Source organism: Macrobrachium nipponense, chromosome 33, assembly GCF_015104395.2.
Source record: "Macrobrachium nipponense isolate FS-2020 chromosome 33, ASM1510439v2, whole genome shotgun sequence".
Classification (NCBI taxonomy): Eukaryota; Metazoa; Arthropoda; class Malacostraca; order Decapoda; family Palaemonidae; genus Macrobrachium; species Macrobrachium nipponense.
The window spans coordinates 27411469-27436248 of record NC_087219.1 but is presented as its reverse complement, the minus strand read 5'-3'; the positions used below and the strand labels follow the sequence as shown (position 1 = coordinate 27436248).

At 40.1% G+C, this 24780-nt stretch overlaps 2 protein-coding genes across 2 annotated transcripts; one reads left to right on the top strand and one right to left on the bottom strand.

Annotated features, from left to right (window-relative positions):
- On the bottom strand, positions 1-23303 carry LOC135203046 (D-3-phosphoglycerate dehydrogenase-like). Its single transcript, XM_064232632.1, has 7 exons — positions 22806-23303; positions 16854-17005; positions 3186-3372; positions 2215-2568; positions 1681-1936; positions 1149-1382; positions 1-628 (listed from the first exon to the last, which is right to left on the bottom strand). The coding sequence occupies exons 1-7, from the start codon at positions 22938-22940 to the stop codon at positions 345-347; spliced, it is 1602 nt and encodes a 533-aa protein (XP_064088702.1). The 5' UTR covers positions 22941-23303; the 3' UTR covers positions 1-344.
- LOC135203045 (uncharacterized) lies at positions 9941-12027 on the top strand. Its single transcript, XM_064232631.1, has one exon. It carries the CDS (start codon positions 10434-10436, stop codon positions 11838-11840), a length of 1407 nt encoding a protein of 468 aa, XP_064088701.1. The 5' UTR covers positions 9941-10433; the 3' UTR covers positions 11841-12027.
- Positions 23304-24780: the final 1477 nt, after the last annotated feature.

The following is a 24780-nucleotide window of genomic DNA, read 5'->3' as shown; positions in this document are numbered from 1 at the left end:
TGTATTTTAGTACATATATTTCCATATAGCATAACAAAAAACAACAGCAGCTGGATTTACGGAAAATTATACAATTACCAGTTAATAAACGGTGAAAACATGGTAAGCAGTGCAAAACATGCATTTCTAAAACGGTACTGTACTTTTACGGCTAAGCAATTGTAATATCAATGGCATGTGGATAATACATGGTACAAGGAAAAACAATGAGTGGTTTTTAACCACCACCCTTCCTACAGCAGTCTAAAGTATGATATATGAAAAACCTAGAGAAAATGTGACATTTAATGAAAACCTACAAAAAAATGCGACATTAAATGAAAACCTACAAAATCATGTTAGATTTAGAATGTAACCTGTGCAACTAACTCCGCGTCTGGGACAACTGGAGTGCTATCTACAGCTGCTGTAGTTCTTGCCACGTGCCACACTTCCTTCTGGGTTGGGGCTGAAGATAAAATTGACGTCAGTGGTGCTCTCAGGCCTACCAGCTGCGTGGCTATGGCCGCTAACGGAGAGGCTGTAGGTGGCGCGCTGAAGAACAACATATTACGTCCTAGAGTCAGACCTGATTCCCAGACGCAGCCATCTAGTGCATACAGTGTTGGCTGGCCTCCAGCACAGTTTCCTGCAAAATGTTCAAGACAAAACCATCTTGTCAACAAGGAAACTGGAATGAATGTTTCTCTGAAATTTCCAAGGCAATATATCCTCTCAACAAGAAAGCTGGAGTGATTATTCTCTGAAATTTTTAAGACAAACGAATCATTTCACTTTAGAACTGGTGTGAATAATGCTCTGACATTTTCAAAACAAAACAATTCCTTCCAAAAGGAGAATTGAAGTGAATATCTCTCAGAAATTTAAAAAAAAAAAAAACATCCTTTTAACAAGGGAACTGGAGTGAATACTTCATTGACATTTCTAAGACAACCAGACCCATTTCTCTTAAATTTTCATGGCAAACACTGTCTTTCAATGAGAGAACTTGAATGGATATCTTTCAGAAAAAGAATAGGAGCGTACTTACTGTTTAAGAGCAGTGTTTTATGACAAGGACAACTTTCTATAAACTATCATAATCCATTATGGCATAAAGCTAGAATTTCTGGGGCCTCTCAACTGCCTCTACAATATTAGACACTCACCAAGAAGTGTGTGCTCCTTCAGCCCTCTCGTGATTTTGAGCTGGAGGGCTTCTGGGGCAGCACAGGTGACGGGAGGCTGCTTGTTAGGATGTGCCACCACTGTGATCGTTATCCCCATGTCGTGGGCCACTCCAGGAGCATTCACCATATTGACACCACTCTGGGTCATTCCTTTGAGTAAGCCAACAAGCACGGCTGAACCCAGGAAGGCTTTCATGCTACACACTTCAGAGCCTGTACATGAGAAATTGGCGTGAGTTCGGTTATTGCTCGGGAATGCAAATGCTATACATTGCAGTTTTTAAAAAGTCTTTCTGTTGTACTTAAAATTCACAATTGTTTTTATTGTCCTAATGTTAGTAACCTAAACAAGAGAAACCACCTCTCACAAGTTACAGGTACCATTTAAGAACAAGGCACGGTTTCAATCTTTTCCTTATATTTCACCTGTCTAATTTTGATTTCAAGACGATCTATGAGAGAGAGAGAGAGAGAGATATTTCTGGCTGTCCTCCCTCTTAGAGTAACTCACCAAACAGCTCGATGGAGAGCGTTAAAGAAGGCGTGTCAGTAGGCTGTGAAAGCCTGTTGCCCAGGTACCCAAGAGCCTGGGACAGCTCAATCCAGGGCTTACAAACTTCGCTCGTGGAGTTTGTGAGCGCAGGCGCGTTTATAACGCCCACCAGAGGCTTGCCGTTCACCATATCCACGATCTGCTCTGCGATCTCCACAGCCACTCTGCGCTGGGCTTCGACCGTGTTGGCCCCTAGGTGGGGTGTACAGATGACCTGAAAGAATTTCAAAAGTTATTATTATTTTTTTTTTGCTTGCAATGATTATGACATTGACGGGATCAACATCTTCACTGGCTCTTTTCTGACAAACACAAATAGAAGAATTCTGGCGAGAGGTATAAAAAAAAATTGTATGAGACAAAACAGACCTATAGGTCTTTTATCCCTCAACAACGATCTCAACACTTAGCAAATCAGCTTCCTTACTATAAAAGAAAAAGTATCTACATCAAGTCACGCAAAAATAAATGATAAGCAGAGGCAGACCAGACCTTCGGGTGCTTGCAGAGAGTGAAATCCGTTGGAGGCTCTTGTTCAAAAACATCCAGAGCCGCCCCCGCGCAGGCGCCGCTCTCCAAAGCTGCGAGGAGCGCCCTCTCGTCCACGATCCCACCCCGGGCCACGTTGACGACGTACATGCCCCTCTTGCAGATTTTGAAGACTCCCTCTCCGATGAGGTTCCTGGTGTGGGGCAAGAGAGGGGTGTGGACGGTGATGTAGTCCGCCTTGGGCCAGATTTCCTCCAGGGGGAGGGACTCGACGCCCCACTCGGCGGAGACTTTGGCGGGAATCATCGGGTCGTAGCCTATGGTGGTCATGCCGAAGGACTGCATCCGCTTGGCCACCTAAGGGTTAAATTAACGTTAAAATTACGTCACAAACTGTTGGTAGAGTTGAGTCATCATTAATCAAGACATCAAGAATACTTAATAAACTTTAAAGTTACATATATCTTTGAGAAGTAAGACATAACCACTTCAACACATAACATAAGTTCAAGATAATTTAATGCATAACTTGAAGATACGGGCAAAAGTTAACATTAACATTAAATTATAAACATCTGGTACTTTTAAGTAATTATAAGGCACACCAAGTACACATAAGAAACTTAAAATTGTATATGTCTTTGCGAAGTATGACATATGAAACCAAAGTTAGCACATTTAGACGTTTACATATGGGTTAACAAATTAACGCTTGAGACACCTTCTCGAGTGAAGATAGTTAAAATTAAACTGGAAATGCCACGTGAAGTTAAATGAGATCAAGTTATAAAGTAACATAAAATTAAAAAACAATAATTTTTATCAACATTTCATAAACAATTAACATATAAAAATAAAATTGTCTTTTCAATCATGTTGGTTTACTTACATCTCACCTAGAAACGCGCATCTATCTTTTCATTTCCTCTCAGATTTCAAGGCTCTCTCTCTCTCTCTCTCCTTTTCAGACTTACCTCCCTACCAATCCTCCCTAGACCTATAATGGCCAGAGTCTTGCCATGGAGCTCCGTTCCCGTAAAAGCTTTCCTGTCCCATTTCCCATCCTTCAGCGATGCACAAGCCTGCGGTATGGAGCGGCTCAAGGAGCATATCATGGAGCAGGTGTGCTCAGCAGCTGACAATGTGTTGCCAGAAGGTGTGCTGCAGAATAACAGAGATAAAGAGGATTACAGATCAACCATTTTCTAGAACCAATCACTACCATCCAAGTAAAAAGGGGGTTACAGGAACACATGTTCAAGAATCATGGTCATACACTTGAGGGTACTCTGTAGGCCTACGGGGATATCCGCTTCATAAATCATGCAGTTTCCCCTGTACATAAGCCTACAAAAATACTCTTTCATAAATCATGTAGTTTCCATGTACATAGGCCTACAGTATTATTTTTTCGTTAATTATATTGTACGGTATCCCGCATATAGGCCGACAATAATATATCTATTTATTAGATTATGCTGATTACCTGTACATATAGTGACTTTAGGGAATAAATAACCATGAGTCACTTTTATATTTTTTATGCTAATTAATAAACCAAGGATGATCCCCTGGTGCAGATAATTTCCGTTGCTAACATGGCGGTAATAAGAGGTAGGTCTACATTCGGGACATCCTGCCATTTGAAGAATCGGCAGCTGGTCTATGTCAAGTTGGTCCTGTGCCAAAACAATACCTTGTCCATAAGCAGTCAATCAGCGTTTGATGATATTGAAGAGGAAGTGTAACAAGAAGTCTGGAGTAAACTTATGGATTAATTCACCCAAATCATACCAGAAGCAGCTGTGCCTGAAAGACTATTAAGGGACCCATTGACGTTACGATCGTCGGATCCGGTTATCTGAATCGGAAGTAAATCTCACTGCGTATGGGGTGATCGTCCGACCAAAAGTGAGCGGAGTCCGTCGGCCTCTCCGACCAACTCGCAACCTGCCGTTGCCAGGTTCGTGGCATCCGAAACCGATTTAGTTCAGGTGGCCGGAAACCTCCACGTCTATGTGTGGATCTGAAGATTTACTTCAGTTTCAACGAGACGCTAAAGTGGCAACATGGCAGCTGCGTCCGCACATGAGTTCTCGGAGGAGTTTACTGAACGTCGTAGGAAAGCGAAATTAGGCTTATGTTAGATCAGTTGGAAAATTACTGAGGAATGATATAGTAATATATATATATATATATATATATAAATATATAATATACATATATATAGATATATATCTATATATATATATATATATATATATATATATATGTGTGTGTGTGTGTGTGTGTTGCATCTTGCATAGTCTAATGGCATATACGGTAGTTTTAGTATACAGTAGTCTATGATCCGTTAATGCAGAATAGGCACTTAAACCTACGGTTCTGCAGCCAAGTAAGTGAAGTGTACAATTTTCAACTCGTGTACAAAAAATTTTTAGTTTATACATGGAACACTGAAATGTTATTGAATATATTGTCACAGACTTATTTTATTTTATGTATGGAAAATAACAATGTAATTTAAACAATAGTACTACGCGCACACACACCAAGTATATATATATATATATATATATATATATATATATATATATATATATATATATATATATATATATATATATATATATACTTATGCGTGTGAGTATATTATGTATTTACATATTGTGTTTGTATGCTATATCTGTATGTATTAGTAGTACTGTTGTTTAAATTACATTGTTATTTGTCGCACAAAAAATAAGTTTATAACAATTCTTAAAATAATATTTAAATTTTAAACCTTGTTTAAATAAAGAATTTTGTCTAGAAAAGATCTGAAATTTATTCTTACTTGGGTACAGAACCGTAGGTTTAAGGGCCTATTCTGCTTTAACGGGAACTGTAGACCTACTGTACCTGCACCAGGCTGTATACCACTAGAATTTGAAAGATGCTGTGTATGCAACATAGTTACCGTTCACCTTTGTGAACTCGTGTTGCATAACTTGAATAATTGCTTTACATGTCTCTGGGATTATTATGCCCCAAGGAACGACTTGTAGCGTGTAAGCGAAGTGTCCAGCAATCTCTTGTACAATGATTTTGGTTGTGTGTGCTTTTTTTTTTTTTTCATTGTATGCAATAATTCCACGTCGGTCTGCTCCTACAGGTAATCGAACCAGTCACCAGGGTAAAGTTTCAATTAATTAAATAAACAATTGTGAGATAATTAATTTAATTTCTTCAACCATAGTTCAATTCAGGCTCTCCTTTGTCGCTGGGGGTTTCTAGTTTCAGCTGCAAGAGCGGTCTATAGCGTCATCACTGAGCGGAGCGGCCATGTCCTCACTCTACCAGGTTTCGGCAAACTGAAGTGAATCTGAACGTCTATGGAGCAACACAGATGCCGGAGACAGAACGGAGCCTGATCTGCCGGTCGTAACGTCTATGGGGCCCTTTAGGCTAAAACAGAACTAGGCCGACAAAACCAGCCTTCAATGCGGTTCTATTGCCTAATGTGGTGAATAATTTCCCTAAGTTAGTGGACTGTTGCGGGTTCCAACCAAGGTACCGATGGGTACCATAGGTCTACAACCATATGCGAAAAGACTTTATGTATATAGCACAAATAATAATAAAGGGTTCAATTTGTTTGTTTGCTCTTAGCAGAGCTAAACAAATGGAAAAAACTGAGTGTTTTTACGTCTAATTTGTGGGAAGAGAGAGAGAGAGAGTCTTAGACTTCCTGTAAAAAGTTTCGACATAAACCTGATCATCAAAGGCACAAGTGGCAAGAGAGAGAGAGAGAAAGGTGGGTGGAGAACATCTGTTGTTCATAGCGAGGTCACCACATGCGACGCACTTAGCTTCGTCAAGTTGCGTGTTGTTAATGTTACTTTTAACTTGTCTTACAATGTTCAACTCTTCTTATGCCAAAGGGCGGTATGGCCCCAGAGAGATATTTGGTGTGGACCACTGGACTTGAACGACCGTCGGAGACGTAAAATTAGGAGGAAAGTTTAGGCTACGCTCCCCAAGAAGTCAGTCAATGTCCGAAAATGTCACAATTCCTTTGTAACCCTAAGGCCCTAAGCATTTAAGTAGTTTGGTATAGTAATCTGGTAAGTTTATTGACATAATAATGATGATAATTAAAGGCCTAGTGCTCAGTGATAATCCATCACTTTCGCGATAACTAGAACTCGAACTTCGGCCTAGAAAGAACCGACGCTTAATCTTACGGTTCTCGATGACCTCACCAACCGCCCCCCACCCCCTTGATATTGGTCCTGATGACGTCATCAGACCGATTGTACCGTAGATAACTTATCAGACGACGCTGATTCTTGCTGTTTAATCAGACGCTGATAAAGTAGTTATCTCCGAAGGAACTCTATGACCCGAGTCAAGAATTTCCTTCGTAATGCGTCACAGGTGTCGCGGTTACCGTCTAGACCTTGGCTCTGGTGGATTAGAAGTGCGTACAAACCTAGACCGTGCATACAGTGTACCTTGATGGTCGGACAGTGCGTAATGCTGTAGCTAACACTGAATTCATCCCAGGTGCGTTAAAATGTATTTTAGTACGGTACCACATTTCGTCAAAAACTCCAAATTGTTTTTCACTTGAATTGTATATAAGATTTGGGCCAAATGCCACGCGCTGGAACCTGTGAGGCTATTCAGCGCTTAAAGGGAAACACTGTAAAACGGCTTTAAAAGTGTACCAAGAGGAAAATCTCGCAGTTACACTATGAAACAAGTGTCAGGAGAGGGTTGACGAAAGTAAGAAGGATGAAATATGAACGGAGGTACAGTAAAAGGAATGAAAGGGGATGCAGTAGGGGCAGAAGGGACGTCGTGAAGAACCTTAGGTAATGCCTCCTATAATGCACCGCCACCGCGTGAGGTGCACTGAAAGCACTACTACTCTAGGGGAGCGACTTTCTACAATATAATTCTTATCTCGAACTAATAACTAACCACATACTCGAACAAAGCGCTCACAATGATTCATTCATTGTGAAGTAGTCTGAAGATAATGCTGACCACGTGAGCGATTGAAAGGTTATCTTTCGGGTCACGGATACAACAAGCCACGTGGATTTCCAGTGCCCATTCAAGAAAGAGATAGTATTCAGAAATCGTTGTTCTGAGTGAAAGTCTACTCTGATGTGATAGCACATATACATGCATATGTGCCTACATGCATACATATATATATAAATATGTATATATATATATATATATATATATATATATATATATACGTATATTATATACGTATATATATATAATATATATATATATATATATATATATATATATATTAATAGAAGGATTCCACAGTAATATTCTTGTTTATCCAGAGGAAATATATTTGTGGAAATATTTACAAAGATTAAAGCTTTCGTCCATCCTTCTGTGGACTTGATCACTAACTAAATGAGAGACATAACATTGGTGAAGAGATCCAAATATATTTCATCTGGATAAACAAGAATATTACGGTGGATCCTTCTATTGATTTCTTAAAAAGCACGATACGCTGTTTTAAGATATATTGCATATATATATATATATATAATATATATATATATATAAATATAATATATATTCGTATAAATATATATCTATATTATTATATCATATATTACTATATAAATAAAAGGGTTTTTATATTCGTTTACTCTTAGTAAAGGGAATTCCTTTGTAATTAATTTTTCTGTTGCAAGTAGTTTACTTGATGGATTAACTCTCTCTCTCTCATATGTGTATATATATATATATATTATATATATATATATATATATATATATATATATATATATATATATATATATATATATATGTGTGTGTGTGTGTGTCTAATTATTTATATAAGATTTTTTTCCCCTTAACCTGAACTTTAAAGTATTGACCTAAAGCTTTTTTTTTTTTTTTTTTTTTACTACCTGGTAACCTTTCCACCTTGTGTTCCGTTTCTTCCTTTATCTAGGCCAGACGTTCCACACAGAGATAAGATTTCAACGAGTGACGTCACGTCAGCCCCAACTCTGGCTGTTCTTCCCTCAAAGTTTGACTCAGAATCTGAGTCGCTGTTCGGAGCAATTTAAGGAATTTGCTGCCACTAATATTATTATTATTATTATTATTATTATTATTATTATTATTATTATTATTATTATTATTAATCGCTTTTCTGGCTTAGCAACATTATTTCATAACTGACCAATATAAATTTGGGTATTCAGTAGAAAGGATGTGGGAATATTTTGTCTTTATTTAAAAAAAACCAAGGACGCCGGTGGCTGGTATATCATGTCTGGGTTCGTGCAGGGTTTGTCGACTGGTATGCGGTATACTGGTCTCCAGAAAGGCTGGATGACTGGTGTTATTCAAGTGGGGCTCGTCTCCTGATATGATGGTATAACTGGTCGTGGCCGGACAGGGCTCGTCGTCGGGTATTCAGGCTGGTATTTTCTGGTTCTGTCCGACCCTGACCTGTTATACCAGCATACCAGTCGACGAACCATGCACGAACACAGGATTTGATATACCAGCCAGTTATTAACAAATATTGCTGAGCCAGAAAAGCGATTAATAAGAAGAATAGAAAAGTTAGCACATAAACTTAATTCGCTAAACAGTCTTTCTTTTTAACAGAATACATTTGAAAGAGGGTCTTCTTCCAAGTTATGTTGTTATTATTATTATTATATTTGAAGAGGAATGGCTTAAAGTGGTAAGATTCTAATTTAATTTTTAACATTTCTTTACTTTTCATCTATTATATCTGGTTCGAAACCATTATTACTATTATTATTATTATTATTATTATTATTATTATTATTATTATTATTATTATTATTATTGCCACAATCGTAGTTCGATTACATTGCAGGACCTTTCGTTAGGACTAACTTAGAAATTAAATCAGTAAACTATGTTCTAAAATAATATCATCCCTGTGAGATTAAGAGTGTTCAATCCTGTTTTTAAAAAAATTATTTAAAAAGTTCTTTAGGCGATTACAACATTTTTATAACCTATTTTTGTAAGTGTAATGATTAAAGTTTCCATTTGCCTTGGCGAAGCTTCCCTAATACTTTTGCAACGACACATCAGATTCCTAGTCTCACTCTTAGTATCGCAAGGACTTTTATTATAAAAATCGATAGTTAATCGGTGGTTTATCCCAAGAGGATTACGTGAATATGATATTTTTCATGTCAAAGTCGATGGAAATGATAAAATACAAGGAAAGTAGGAAGAAAACCATTGAAAATGAATGAAGAAATGAAGACTGTCGGCCGAGTACGGAGGAAATGAAGAGCCATTTCGCTAGCTGCAATGTCACGATCTGATAAGAGTTAAGACACGTTTACACCTACGCACTTTCGTGGTGCGAGCTGTCACGGCGTGGGATCGCAAGAAACCGTTACAAACCGCACTATAAACGCACCAAAAGCGCGCCGCCTCGCTGGCGGGGGCAGGCGATGACCATTAAAGCCACGAGACGCCACCCGGATTTTAAATCATTTCAAATTTTTGAGCGGCGTCTGGCGGGTTGATGAAGTCGCACGAGGCCATATGCGGTGTAGCGCGGCCTCGCAACAAAAGAGGTAAGAACCTGCATGGTTCCGTGCCACACCGCACCACAACGCACGAGGCGTGATGTGGTGCGAAGTCGTACTACCCACAAGGGAATGTTATGGCCTGATGTGACGGCACCGTACGGCACCTTTGCGGCACCCTTACAGCGTCGTCATACACGATTCATACATGTCGCGCACATATTGCAGGGCGTGCGGCGTGTTACGGCGTCTCCGTAGGTCGATTGGATGGAAGGTTGTCGCGCATTCTGGGGAGGATAAAAGGGGCCTGACTGACCACTAGGGCATCATTCTTGCTGTGACTACCTGACTGACCAGCCTCTCTCACCCAGCGACGCTCGCCCAGCCACTCTCGCCCAGCGACGCCCTCTCTCGCCCAGCGACGTTCACCCAGGGACGCTGCCCCACGGACGCTGACCCAGGGGCGTTCACCCAGCCACTCTCGCCCAGCGACGCTCACCCAGCCAATCTCGCCCAGCAACGCCCTCTCTCGCCCAGCGACGTTCACCCAGGGACACTGCCCCACGGACGCTGACCCAGGGGCATTCACCCAGCCACTCTCGCCCAGCGACGTTCACCCAGCCACTCTCGCCCAACGACATTCACCCAGGGACGCTGCCCATGCACGCTGACCCAGGGGCGTTCACCCAGCGACGTTCACCCAGCGACAATCACCCACGTGAGCACACCCAAGGACGCCTGCCCAGTGACGTTCTCTTGGCGATGTTGTCCACGAGTGCTCACACAGGGACGTCTACCCAGCGACGTTCTCCCAGCGACGTTGACCTACATGCGTGCTCACCCAGGGACGCCTACCCAGTGACGTTTGCCCAGCCACGTGACACGATGCCCCTACGGAAGACCACCCCCAGGCCTACCAAGCAGTCCCAGGACACTCAGGATAGCCAGGACACCCAGGACATGCAGCCTTCTCAACGGTCGGAGACCTCGGAACATGAGGAAGAGCTGAACATTGAGCCGACCGTATCCATTGTGGAATCCCAGGACATCGCAGGCCCGAGTGGTATCCTCGTGCAGCCGAAGAAACGCTACCGCCCCAGCAAGGACATTCAAGACTACCCGTTCACGCCAGAGGACAAGGAAGTCATTGTGGAATTCATCAAGACCCACCCTACCTTGTACGACAAGCGGGACAGGCAATGGTCGAATCCCAGGAGGAAGGAGGAACTCTGGCGTGAACTGGCAGCTAGTTTCATTGACTGCAGCTTCCAACAAGTCCGCAAGTTCTTCGAGGCTCGCCGAACAGACTTCGGCAAGATCGAGAAGCGTGAATACAAGAGCAGGTCGGCTGCACGGAGCAGGACACCATGGGAGGAGGAGGTGATGACCACGTGGGCATTCCTGAGAGGACACATCACCCACGAACCCACAGTAGCCAGCAATCAGTTCTCGCCTATATCATCGCAGAGAACCAACGCAGACGATTCCTCTACAGACATGTCGGGCCTATCAGTTGCTTCAATCCAGCGGAGGAGGCGGCTGAAGCAGAAGAGAGCGACGAACCTGCCAGAGGACCGACGGCTATCCACCGACATGTCAGTTGACTCTACAGAAGGCCTGCAGACTCAACTGACACAGATTATGACCAGCATAAACACACTGATGCCACAACCGCAGGACAACACACACCGTGACATTGCTGTGTTTGTGCAGTACCTGATGCAGTGCTTGGAGTACGTGCCTCGAAGATACCAGAAGCCATTCTTCGAGCAAGTCATCAGGCTGTGTCATAGTTTGGAGGGGCCCGAGGAAGAGATTGCGGCGACGAAAGAGGCCTTGGCTCGTGATGGTTTTTCCCACTGGACGCCCCTGCGAATTGATAAGGAGACGCAGACAAAACCTGGGACTTCGACACCTTCTGCAATGCAACCAGTTCGGGCATCACCACAGCAGTGGTTCGCGTCTCAACCCCAACCTCTGTTTTTTTATGATCCGCACCTCCAACACCAGCCTCAGCCGCAGCAGCAGGTATACCTCATGGGTATGCAACTCCGGCGCCAAGGCTAGGCACACCGCCATTCTTCCCCAGTGGACGTTCGACACCACTCAACTTCTCCCCTCGACCTTCCACTTCTTCGATGTTGCCGATGGTACATAGTCTCTTGGCAGACTTGCGGCCCACTACCCCTGGCACCAGTATTTCGACACCGAAACCTTCTGCCGTAGAGGATCCACCCACCTACGACTTGACCATCTCCCCAGGTGATAAGGAGGACATTGACCCAGAATCACTTGAGTGATTTTGTAAATAAAAATGTAATTTTTTTAGAATTAATTGTATTTTAGTAATTTAGTCATATTCAATTATTTTTTATGTTTATAATTAATAATAATTTTTTTGTAATAAATATGTTGAAATAGTGTTTTGCATTTACATGTTCCTAATTGATGCTTATTTAATTATTTTTTTAAAGTTTATAATAAATAATTTTTCTTTTTGTAATAAATATGTTGAAATAGTGTCTTGCATTTACATTTTCCTTATTGATTCTTAATCTATATATCATGACAATATATACGATATGATTGGGTGAAATGAGATTGAATAAGAAAAAAGTATAACAGGAAATTTAAAATGAAATATATGTGAAATATGAAATGAACAGAACTCTGAAAATAACTTGAAATATAAAATGAAATTGAATAATGAAAGAGCATGGCCAGAAAGAATAATAACATGAAGAAATATAACAGAAAATCTTAACATGAAATATGATATATGATCTATGAAATAAATACAACTCGAAAAATAACTTGAAGTATAAAATGAAATGTAACATGAAATAAATATGGCCATCAAATGATATAATAACATACAAGGTAAGAACAATAATATCATATTGAGAACATGATCAAATGAACATGAAGACATACAAATATGATAATGAAGCAGTAAGTAACATTGACTGGACAAGGTTATTTACAGGGGAACAATGATAAATCAGTAAGATACTAAAGACATATTGGCCTCAGTTGATAATATATGATATTTGCAGTTAACATGTTATGGTAAAACTAAGTCCCAATTTCAGTTTCTTACATTCTATGCTGTTCATTTTCTTACATTCTATGCTTTTCATATTCATTTTCTTACATTCTATGCTTTTCATGTTTATTTTCTGATATTCTATGTTTTTCATGTTTATTTTCTGATATTCTATGTTTTTCATGTTTATTTTCTTACTTTCTATGCTTTTCATGTTAATTTCCTTATATTCTATGCTTTTCTTGTTTGTTTAGTATAAGTATTTTTTTATGTCCTTCATTTGCTTCTCATTTGCCTCATTATTATGAATTATGTTATTATAACTTTCAGTTAATTATTTTCCAACATCATTTTTTATATGTACCAATCATCATACCAATATTATTTACTATATTAATATTGTTATTAGGACAATACAAAAGAATGGGAGTATAAAACAATGAGAAATACATCATGATCTTTATTTACAATTATGTACATTTGTTTGGTTATTTTTTATTACAGTTTTCTTTGGGTCCTCTACTCGTCAGTAGCTGGTCGTCCTCGAGGAAACACCAATCGCTCTTGCCATTCCACTGCGCCTGCATCCGATGAGTAGTACTGGGCCAGGTAATCTCTGACGGCCTTCGCTCGACTTGTGTAGTTTGGTCCCCTTCTTGCCATGAGTCGTTCCATGAGGTTCAGCGACTCCTGCCTCCAAGTACCTGGTAGCTGGTACAACGTTATGGTGTTGGTCCTCATGGTCGACGTCGGTGCCAGCACATGGGTAGCGTTGCAGTGCCAGGTTGTGCATGACACATGCGCACAAAGTTATCTTCTTGCACACCTGTACGTCCTGTTGCATCATCGTCCCAAAGACTCGCCATCTCATCTGCAGCAGGCCGAATGCGTTTTCCACCACACGACGAGCGCGAGATAATCTGTAGCTGTATATTCGTTTAGTGGGATCTTGTGATTGGTGGGAGTAGGGCTTCATCAACCACGTATTGAGAGCGTATTGAGAGCGAAGGCATCGTCGGCGACTATGTGGAAGGGGATGAGTTCGTCGTCGTTGGGCAGATTTCTGTTTTGTGGGAGTCCTGCTCGGTTGTTTGCGATGGCCCTGGCCAGGTTGCACTTCTGCCAGGTTCCTCCATCCCCAGCACCTCCTTCTGCACCAACGTCGACGAACAGGAACTTGTACTTTGCATCGGAGAGGGCCATGAGGACGATGCTGTGAAACTTCTTGTAATTGAAATACAGTGATCCTCCACCTTTGGGTTTCTTGATCGCGATGTGCTTCCCATCCAGGGCTCCCATACAACTGAAGTAGTTCCACTTGGAGGCGAAGCGTTTTGCTACGTCATTCCATTCTTCTGGTGTCTTGGGGCACTTCATCACTTCTGGTTTGTATATGTCGACAATGGCTTGGCAGACTAATGGGATAAATCAGCATATGGAACTCTTATAGACTCTGAAGTTGTATTGCAGGCTTGTATAGTCGTTCCCAATTGCCAGGTGGCGGAGAGTGACCACCAACTTGAGTCCCACCTCTTGCGCATGTTCGTGTCCTTCTTCTTCAACAGGGGCGTCAGCCTTTCGACCATCTCCTTGAACAATTCAGGGTAGATTCGTAGAAAGTTCTTGTGTCCTTTGCGGTCCTCCTTGTTCAGTTCTTGTAGCAGCTGGTCGTAGTCCCCATGTAGTTGCCGCCATGTCGGCCACTCCTGAGCCCAAATCCGCCCTGCCCTGCCGTCCTTTCTGCGTGGTGCTGGTGGCTGTGGCACCCTAGTACGTGTTCTTAACCCGTCGATGACCTGGACTGCACATAGACACAGGACAGCAACCAAAAATCTCTGGGTCTCCTGGGGTGAGAGGCCGTTGAGGTCCATATTGCATGCTGGTTGGGCGTGGAATGAAGGATGTGCTTGGCAGGCCTCTATATATACCCAATGTTCATATCTGGCACGGTGTGGCACGATGTGGCACGGTGCATGTGCAAAAATCGTGCAATTTTGCAAGTCGTGACTCGTGCGTATGTGCGTGCACTCCGCAACAACACCGCAACCCACCTGCAACACACTGCTACACAGAGTAACAAAGCCGCAAGAGCGCATGGCCTGGCATAGCAACAACGACTATAGCACCGCGCCAACTCTGCGCCAACTCCGTAACACTCCGCTAGGCACCCCAGGAACACGCCGTGAGGTGCCCATAACCCACCGCCTGGGTCCGCCCCACGCCGCCAAATAACGGTCATTTTTTCTCCCAACCACGTCAATTTTGAAACGGTTTTTTGCGGTCCAACCCCGTAACAGCCCGCAACACGAAAGTGCACCCTGTAACAGCCCGCAACACGAAAGTGCATAGGTGTAAACCTACCTTTAGCGACAGAGAACGACTGCGGGTTAAATAGACTCAATTTCTTGGGAAAGTCAGACTATTACACCAATCAAGCAAAGCACATGAGCCTACAAAATTGCTTACATTATGTAAAAGCTAGTTTTTAACTGTGTGAGTCTAAGTTCTCTCATGAAAGTCGGTTTAGTACACCAATCGAGCAAAGAACGTAAGCCTAAACACTTGTGTATGTTACTAAGCAAGTAAGTTTTTAAGAGTGTGAGTCTATAGTTTTCTCAAGAAAGTCACTCTACTGCACCAATGAAGCAAAGAACATGAGCCTACACACTTGCTCACGTTATGTAGAGTCTAGAGTTTTCTTAGGTCAGTCTAGTAGTGCACTAATCAAACAAAGAACATGAGCCTTGACACTTGCTTTATGTTACAAAGCAAGTAGGTTTTTATCAGTGCGAGTCTAGAGTTTACTCAAGAAAGTCCATCTAGCGGACCAATCAAGAAGGCCACTTGATCGTATACACTTGCTCACTTGCTGATGTTTTGTAAAAGCGTGTGAGTCTAGAGTATTCTCAAGAAAGTCAGTCTGGTGTGCCAATGAAGCAAAGAACACGAGCCTACACACTTGCTTACGTTACGTAGAAAAAACTTTTTAACTATATGCGTCCAGAGTTTAGGCTAAACCTTTCATTTTCGTATCGTAAACCAACACGAGTTGCCTCTGAACTAGCAGATAAATTCAGAAGAGGGTTTCTGCCAATTTTTTACGGGATAATCAGATAAGCTTGTGGCGTGATAACATTCCTACGCAGTCTCAGAGTAAACTTATCAAGAGACAACCAACCACCACACCATAGGAGAAAAATGTCTCTTCACAGATATTGTGAAATGAGTTGCTAAGAAAGAAAAATCCTGATAAGCAAGAGACTGTTATCGTCCAGCAACTGAGTGAGTCAGTGAGCGATAATGTCTGGAGTCTGGGAGCAATGCAGACACCATTTCTGTACATACGTACGTACACACACACACACACACACACACACACACACACATATATATATATATATATATATATATATATATATATATATATATATATATATATTATATAGGAACATATGTAAACTTAATCCCTTACACAATTGTTCTGCGCATTGATACAATTACCATGAGGACATCATTGAAACTTGATATCTACCGGAGATGCTTATTCAAAAAAGGTTACAAGCTTACTAGGACTAACCGTCCTCACTGTCACTTGACAATGACAGTTAGTACTGGGAAACTTGGCTTGTGTAACCTTTTTTTAAAACTGAAAATCTATTCAGCAAAAAATACATTGATTTTGATTTCTAATTCTTTCTTACCAATAGTAATTGTAAATATTGTATGTATATTTAATTTTGTAATAATATTTTGTAACACCCTACGTATTATGGAATGACTGATATTTTTCTAACAAAAGATAAAAAAAATATCTCCAGTAGATACTGTTCAGTTTCAATGTGGTCTTTTAGTTTAGTTATATATATATATATATATATATATATATATATATATATATATATATATATATATATATATATATATATACATATAAGCATAAGAACAAAAATGTCAGGAATATGGAACTACACAAATAAAGTTATTTAGAAGAGTTAGGAGAGGCCCAAATCTAGACGGAAGAAGATGAAACTCACTTCATAACAATGACGCCCCTGCGGGTGGCGGCGTCCACGTCGATGTTATCCACGCCCACGCCGGCTCTCCCGACGATCTGGAGGCGGGGGCCGGCCTTGATGACATCGTCTGTGACCTTGGTGGCTGACCTGACGATCACGCCGTCGTGACCCTAGAAGAGAAGTTGACCAATTAATGTTTTTATCTTTATCTATTCATTTTATGTTGCATTGTTTATTTTTATTTTCGGTCGCTGGTAGCTACAGTGGTTAGTGTCGTGGCATGTCACTCAAATGTCATGAAGAGTTCTCCCCTACCCCCAAGTCGATGAAAAATCACTGTATCATTGTGACTGCCGCAGTGTGGGGTCTGCGGTGGGAGGTTGAAACCAACGTTCTTTGGAAGCTTCAATTTCAGGTCAGTGGGCCCTGAACGCTTGTTCCACGTGAATAGGTTTCATCTACTGAATAAAAAAAAATATATATATATATGAAAAAAAAAGTAAAAAGGCGCGTGCTGGTATAGCCCTAATTTTAATCTTAAATTTATAATATTCTCGTCTCGTCCGGTTTGAGCGTAGGAGAGCTTCAAACTGCCCCTACACCTGAAGGACTCTCACACCCTTCAAACAACCCTTTGTCGCCCCTTTCGGGACGCCCTTCAGGCAAGGGCGAGTGCTGCCATAAGTCTAATCTTATTCTTAAACCGATAATATTCCTCCTTCATCCGGTGACGGCTCAAAGAGGGCTTCAAAAACTCCTCTTCTTCTTTCTCTGCCAAACTGGTTGAAAAAAATTCGGAACATGACGAAAACCGCGGCAGTCAGTCAGTCGTCTGGCAGGACCACTTTCCCTTTTGCACGGATACCAAAGGGCATCCACTCGTTGCGCCGGCTGTTGCTGCTGCTGCTGCTACTGCTGGTACTGGTGCTACTTAGGGGTGACTCCTTAAGGGGTCCTGGGATGGAAGCCCTTTAGGGGAACCCCATAGGTATGAGACTATGTGAACTGCTGATCTCCACGTTCGATTCACGTGGAGGTTCTTTTAACTGCTGCATCCCCACATTCCCCAGAACCACAAGTCCAGTCACCAGACGAGCTAAAGCACATTTAAACCACTCCTCTCTCTCTCTCTCTCTCTCTCTCTCTCTCTCTCTCTCTCTCTCTCTCTCTCTCTCTCTCATTTTTCGAATAAATATCTTTTATTTTCTCCCATCTTTCGAGTATATACTTTTTTTCTGTAATTTTTCGAATAAATCTATCTTTTTTTTCCCTCACATCTTTCAAGTATATCTTACCTTATTTCTTTTATCTCATCTTTCGAATTCACTTATCTGGGCGTTGAACTATTATCATTTTTAACACTTATCGGCCCCGAGGTGACAGGCGTCTAAAAATAGTCTCATTTTCATCTATTACGTAACAGAGGTTTAACAGAGGTGGTTGTCTATAACCTCTCTGGGCTTAGGGAATACGCGGGACGCAGAGAGAGAGAGAGAGAGAGAGAGAGAGAGAGAGAGAGGCGGGATGGCTACGGTTGCTATGCAAGGTTGGTTTCTGCGAGCACCGCAGCGTCGGTTTGCCGGTGCTGGTTGCTGCGGGCATGAAAATTTTCCTTGCATCATCATCTTCAACTGGTTCCTGCAAAGTCAGGGAGAAATCTCTCTCTCTCAACCGTTGTTTCCCGCTGAACCCGGTCAGAAGCAGTGCACACGACCTCTCTTGATTGAGTCTAGTTGCCGAAATTGTCTGCGGAGGGAGAAAGTGGAAACATTTATCCCGTCTATTCGTAGAAGCGCCTCCTCACTTTGGTTAGTCGAGCGGGCCATTTTCCTTGCAGATTAACGTCTTTCAGAAGTCATTCCACCTTCGATGTTATTAATGTTTTTGAATAATTGTTTCTTTTTTATTGATGAACCTGCAATGCAGTCCTGTTATAATAAAAGTTACAGTGAATGATAGTGTAACGTCTTAGTTGTCTTTGCTAACTGCAATTTCTGTAAAAAATAATTTCATTGTTTTCTTCCCGAACTCCTTGCTTTTGGCCTAGAACAGTTTACACCTAAATCCTCAAATGTTGGTACACGTCTATGATCTACTGCATGTATAAAGGCGAAAAAATGTGTAAAAATGAGGTTCACATCGTCTCAGAAAGTGATTAAGAAACTTAAAGAACACTTTCTAAGTAAAAATGAAAGTTTGCACGTCACTAGTAGCAATACTGAATGAGATTGATGATTTGAATATAAAGGAAACTATGTTAAGTGACTATGCTATTTTTGAAAACCGCCCATAACATCAATATAAGATTATATGGCTCACAGGTATAATGCATAGTTTGCCTAAGATTCAAGAACAAAACATATCAATCCGACCAGTTCCATCTTCAAAACAATAATACGACAAATTACAAATGGTCTAAATTCATTATTCCTCACATCAACCACTTATTCTTTTATTGAACTTAGCGTTAGACATAGAATCTCTCTGTACCAACGTCCTTATAAATGAAGCTATCAATATAATCAGTGATTCTGTCTATGAAAATGAGAATTCGTTTCGAAACCTGCCAGAGAAAGATTTGAAACACCTATTGACTCAGACTGATGATCATTTCTTATAGGTACTAGAAGTAGATCTTGAAAGTTTATCCATGGACAACCCTGTATCATCTCCCTACAATATCATATATATATATATATATATAAATATACCATATATATAGATATATATATATATATATATATATATATATATATATATATATAATATTATTTTGTCTTTCGGCACGTCTGGACTCGAGTTCATCACATCCAAGTCTGAAACCGGTCTCCATGGTGGATCAGTTTTATTTTTGATGGTCAGGGTATACGCAAATCGTTCAAATAAAATAAAAAGATAAAATTTTTTAAAAAGTCACCAGCAAGGGATCATGCTTTCACCAAGGAGACTCATCATTCAGTAGCCTTCAATCCTAGATGCCGGTTGGTTTCGAAATGCAAGCAGCTTTGGTGCGTCTTGTTTAAACAAGTCTGTTGAATAGGAAATTATTGTCTGCATATTGCAGTGGGAACTAATGAACCTGGAATTCTCTGCCTTCTTATGTGTTTCTCATCTATTTCAGGACGAAAACTCCATCCTTGCCTGGAACCCTGAGATCGATCCTCTGAGGGGAGCCAGAAGGGTGGACTGAAGTGACATTCTTAGACTTAATACTGTAATGCGTATGGGTTGTAACCTGTTGGGAGAATCAAGTAGGTCTAGCAACCTCATCCCAAAGACTTTGTGATAACCTGAAGGTGGAATGGGCAGCTTCAAGAGCCAAGATGGCCGCCACTGACATCCACAGATTACACACAAGCCTCACCATTAGCAGATTGACACGCCTGAAAAATACTGCGCCATATCCCCAGACCATACACACATCACCTTGCTTTAATTGCTCAAATAACTCTAAATAAATAAAAGCTTAAGATGGCATTGGAATAAATAAAAGCTAAAAATAACATTGAAATAAATACAAGCTAAAATTGGCGCTGAAATAAATAAAAGCTAAAATTGTCATTGAAATAAATAAAAGCTAAAATGACATTGGAATAAATACAAGCTAAAATTGGCATTGAAATAAATAAAAGCTAAAAAATGACATTAGAATAAATACAAGCTAAAATGGCATTGAAATAAATAAAACCTAAAAATAATATTGGAATAAAAAAAAAGTAGAAAAAGCATTGGAATAAGAAAAGACTAATTTGGAATATATGAAAGCTAAAGATGGCACTGGGATAAATAACAGTTAAAAATAACATTGGAATAAAAGCTAAAAATGGCATGGAAATCAATAAAAGCTAAAATGGCTTTGGAATAAACAAAAGGCAAATATGGCAGCGGAATCAATACAAGCTTAAAATAGCATAGGAACGAATAAAACTTAAAAATGGCATTGGAATCAATGAAAGCTGAAAACTGCATTTGAATAAATAAACCCGCTAAGATGGTAATAGAATAAATAAAAGCTAAAAACAGCATTGGAATAAATTGAAGCTAAAAGTACCATTGGAATAAATAAAGGTAAAAATGGCGTCGGAATAAATAAAAGGGTAAATTGAATTTGGAATCAATAATATCTAAAATGGCTTCGGAGTAAATAAGACCTACAGATAGTTAGAATCAATAAAAGCTAAAATGGTTTCGGAGTAAATAAAAGCTTAAGATGGCACTGGAATCATTAAAAACTGAAGATGGCATCAGAATAAATATAAGACTAATTTGGCGTTGGAATAAATAACAACAAAAAAGGTATCAAGATAAATAAAAGTCTAAATTGGCATTGGAATCAATAAACGCTAAAAGGGCTTCGGAGCAAGTAAAAGTTAAAATTGGCATCGGAATAAATAAAAGACTAATTTGGCATTGGAATAAATAACAGCTAAGGCAAATACTCTGAACTGGTAGTCAATAGGCCTATGATTACCTCCTCTGTTCCAAGTCCTAGCTCTTTGCTTTGCCTTTATCATTAGAAACCCTATGATACAAAATCCTTTCCAAAAGACACAGGTCTAGGATATAAAATCCTTTCCAAAACACACAGGACTAAGATGCAAAGACCTTTCCAAAAGACAGGCCTAGGATATAAAGACATTTCCAATAGGCATAGGCCTAGGATAGAAAGCTCTTTCCAAATCACACACACACACACTATATATATATATATATATATATATATCTTATATACATATATGATATATATAATATATTATATATATATAGATATATATATATATAGGCCTGTGATATAAAGTGAACATCCTCACCAATACAAATTCAGCTGGCTATCTATCTCCAACATTAGCTTGATCCAACCTTCGCCCTCAAGTTTCAAAACCAGTTTCAAGTTTCAAAATTCAAGACCAGCTAGAGCAGAGTCTAGAAATTTAAGAGTGGTTGATCTGCATATGATCTGGCGTTACTGGAAAAGCAAGAATACTCGTTAAGCGGTTTCTTCTTTCCCGGAGAGAGAGAGAGAGAGAGAGAGAGAGCACTAAAACGCCCAGTTGCGTTGACAAAATGAACTACGCCGGTTGTTCACTGTCTCCCGTTATCTCCTTGCAAATTTTTTGTTATTTATAAAACATTTAGAAAGTTTCTGAAAATAAAATACAACTTAGGTAGTCTACGTATAAGGTCATTCACTGCCACACCTACGCTACACATTTACACACACGTACAGACGCACACTTAAACAGCACACCTCCACTACAACAACAAAATTCGACGACAATACTATAATTACGTAGCATCCATGCAACGGATGACGCGAAAAAAAGGCTACATATGATGCTTACACGGTTAATGAAAACATGTATACAAGTGTGACTTGACGAAGTCATCTCAATAATCAGATAATGATTAGGCGTAGGTTTGAGAGAAGGGAAGGCCCTGCCATTAGATGCGTCCCTACAGATATCTGGTGAAAACCGGATCGAAAGGAATTTTGGAAAGGTTAACTTGGTACCTTACACACACACACACACACACACACACACACACACACACACACACGGAAATGTAGAATAAACTACGAAAGTACTTGTTCAAAGTCCCTGTTTTCACTTACCTTCTTACGTGCATTTTATGATATTCTCAAGCACTCGTCCATTCGTGCTACATTATATATATATGTATCATAATATATATATATATATATATATATATATTATCTATATATAATATAGATAATATACATACATATATATATATAATATATATGTGTGTGTGTGTGTGTGTGTGTGTGTGTAATATAAACAAGCAGCTTCCCATAAGAGTTGAGATAGGTTACCTATTTATTAAAATTTCACTCGAATAAACGAGAAAATAATAATAAAAATTGGTTCTATACTGAAATATCAACTAAATAAACGTAAAAACAATAACAAACAGGAATATCTAAAAGAAAACAAAAATCTTCCTCACCTTAATTTCCGCCAGTAATTCCTCCTTGGTCAGTTTTCCTTTCGTGGTCACTTTAATGCCGGCTTGGGTCAGCAGCTGACCGCAGACGGGGTCAACCCCATCTAGCAACAGTACGCTTTTGATCTGATGAGTCATGACTCCAAAAACAGAGGGCACTTTCGAAGTAATGGATTATATGGGGGTACCGCTTGTTGCTTCACTATGACCCTTAATGTTCTTGTAAACGGCTTCTTTAAGGAGTACCGCTGAGGATATCACTATGTCCTTTCTATTCTTTTTAAAAATGGCTTCGTTAACTAAAAAGGCAAGACACGAGCAGAGGCATTCACTTTACGGCCTTTTAAATAAAAACAAATCTCTTCTTTAACTTAAATGCCGACTAGACACACGGCCGAGAGACATTCGCAACTGGGCTTTGCCTTTGCCTAAGCAGTATAGTTCAACGCGCCGCACTTACCTACGGCTTTATACCCTCTGTTGGCCCACTCGGGGGTTCGAGAGGGTTGGAACTTGGACTGCCTTTCCTGGAGGAGAAGGGGGTTTCATGAGATTTCAGGGGGGTTGATTTTCGGGAGTAGGCTATTTGGGCAAGGGGGAAGGGTAGGGGGAAAGAGAGGGGGTCTCTTAGATAGATAGCTTTCTCCAGTAAGATCAGGATATATCAAGCACAGACGTCGAGAAATATTTACATGTCATGAGCTTATGAGCTTAAACAGCCTTTTATAGCTTTCTCTCCCGCTCTTGCTCTCCATTAACGAATTATCACATTCTAAATCTTCATTTAAGTCTCAATAACTTACATTCTAAGTAAACTACACGACAGAAACTTATCAAGAACATTTCCTTCCCGTCACAAAAATAATTAAGCGAAAACCGTAAAGAAAACGGAGAAAATTCCTATGACGCAGGGACATCCACATTTCAGGCATTCTTATTGGTAGCGGAATCAAGATCGGCCAATGAGAACGCCGAGATGGATGTGACTAAGGAAAATTTTTCTTTTTTCTATTTCGTTTGTGAAAGATATTATGGTCAGTGTTCTCCGCACCTCTCGACAAACACGACAGCTCCACGTGATCAACCCACACACGTACATACGTACACTCACACGCACATATGATATATGTACGTACGAACAGGCACTCACCCGCATATGATTACGAACGAAAGGACGGACGAACGTACGAACGCGTCGGGATGTGTCTCGAGGGACTGAAAGATTCCTTCCCTACCAAGTCACATGTCCAGAATCTAGTATTATTACTCTTTTCCCTATTTTAGGTATGTCTCGTTAGACCTGTTTTAAGGAAACCTCTCGTTAGACCTATTTTAGATAAACGTTTCTTTGGGCCTGTTTTGGGAAACTTTTCGTTAGTCCTATTTTAGAGAGATCAGACTTATTTTAGGGAAACGTCTCCTTAGACCTATTTAAGGAAGACATTTCTTTGACCTAATTTAGGGAAATGTCTCGTCAGACTGTTTTTGGGAAACGTTTTTTCGTTAAAGAGAAGCACTTGTTCACCGAAGCTTCTGAACGTGGCTTTATTAGGCTTCACTAAGCAGTTTATGGATGTGGCTTCATTAAGACAATAGAGATTTGATGTTTACGCATAATTAAGGAATTCACTTATTCCACTAGGCTTATGAACGAGGCTTCATTATGACAAGATTTTTTTTATGTACCGTTGGTCTTTATAAATTCATTTAGGCTTATGAACGAGGCTTTATGGAACCAAATATCCTTTCACATATTTTTTTTTTTTACATATCTAATGCGGCCAGTGAACGTGACTTTTTTTTATCATTGAACGAAGCCATTACCGATTCTTAAAAAAAAAAAAAAAAACCTACGAACGAGATGACGGTAGCATGAGAGGAAATACATTCCCATAACAATGGTTAAATGATAATTAACTATAAATATAATAAAATCATGCTTAAAAATCACAGTAGATGCACGTGACTTCATTATAAA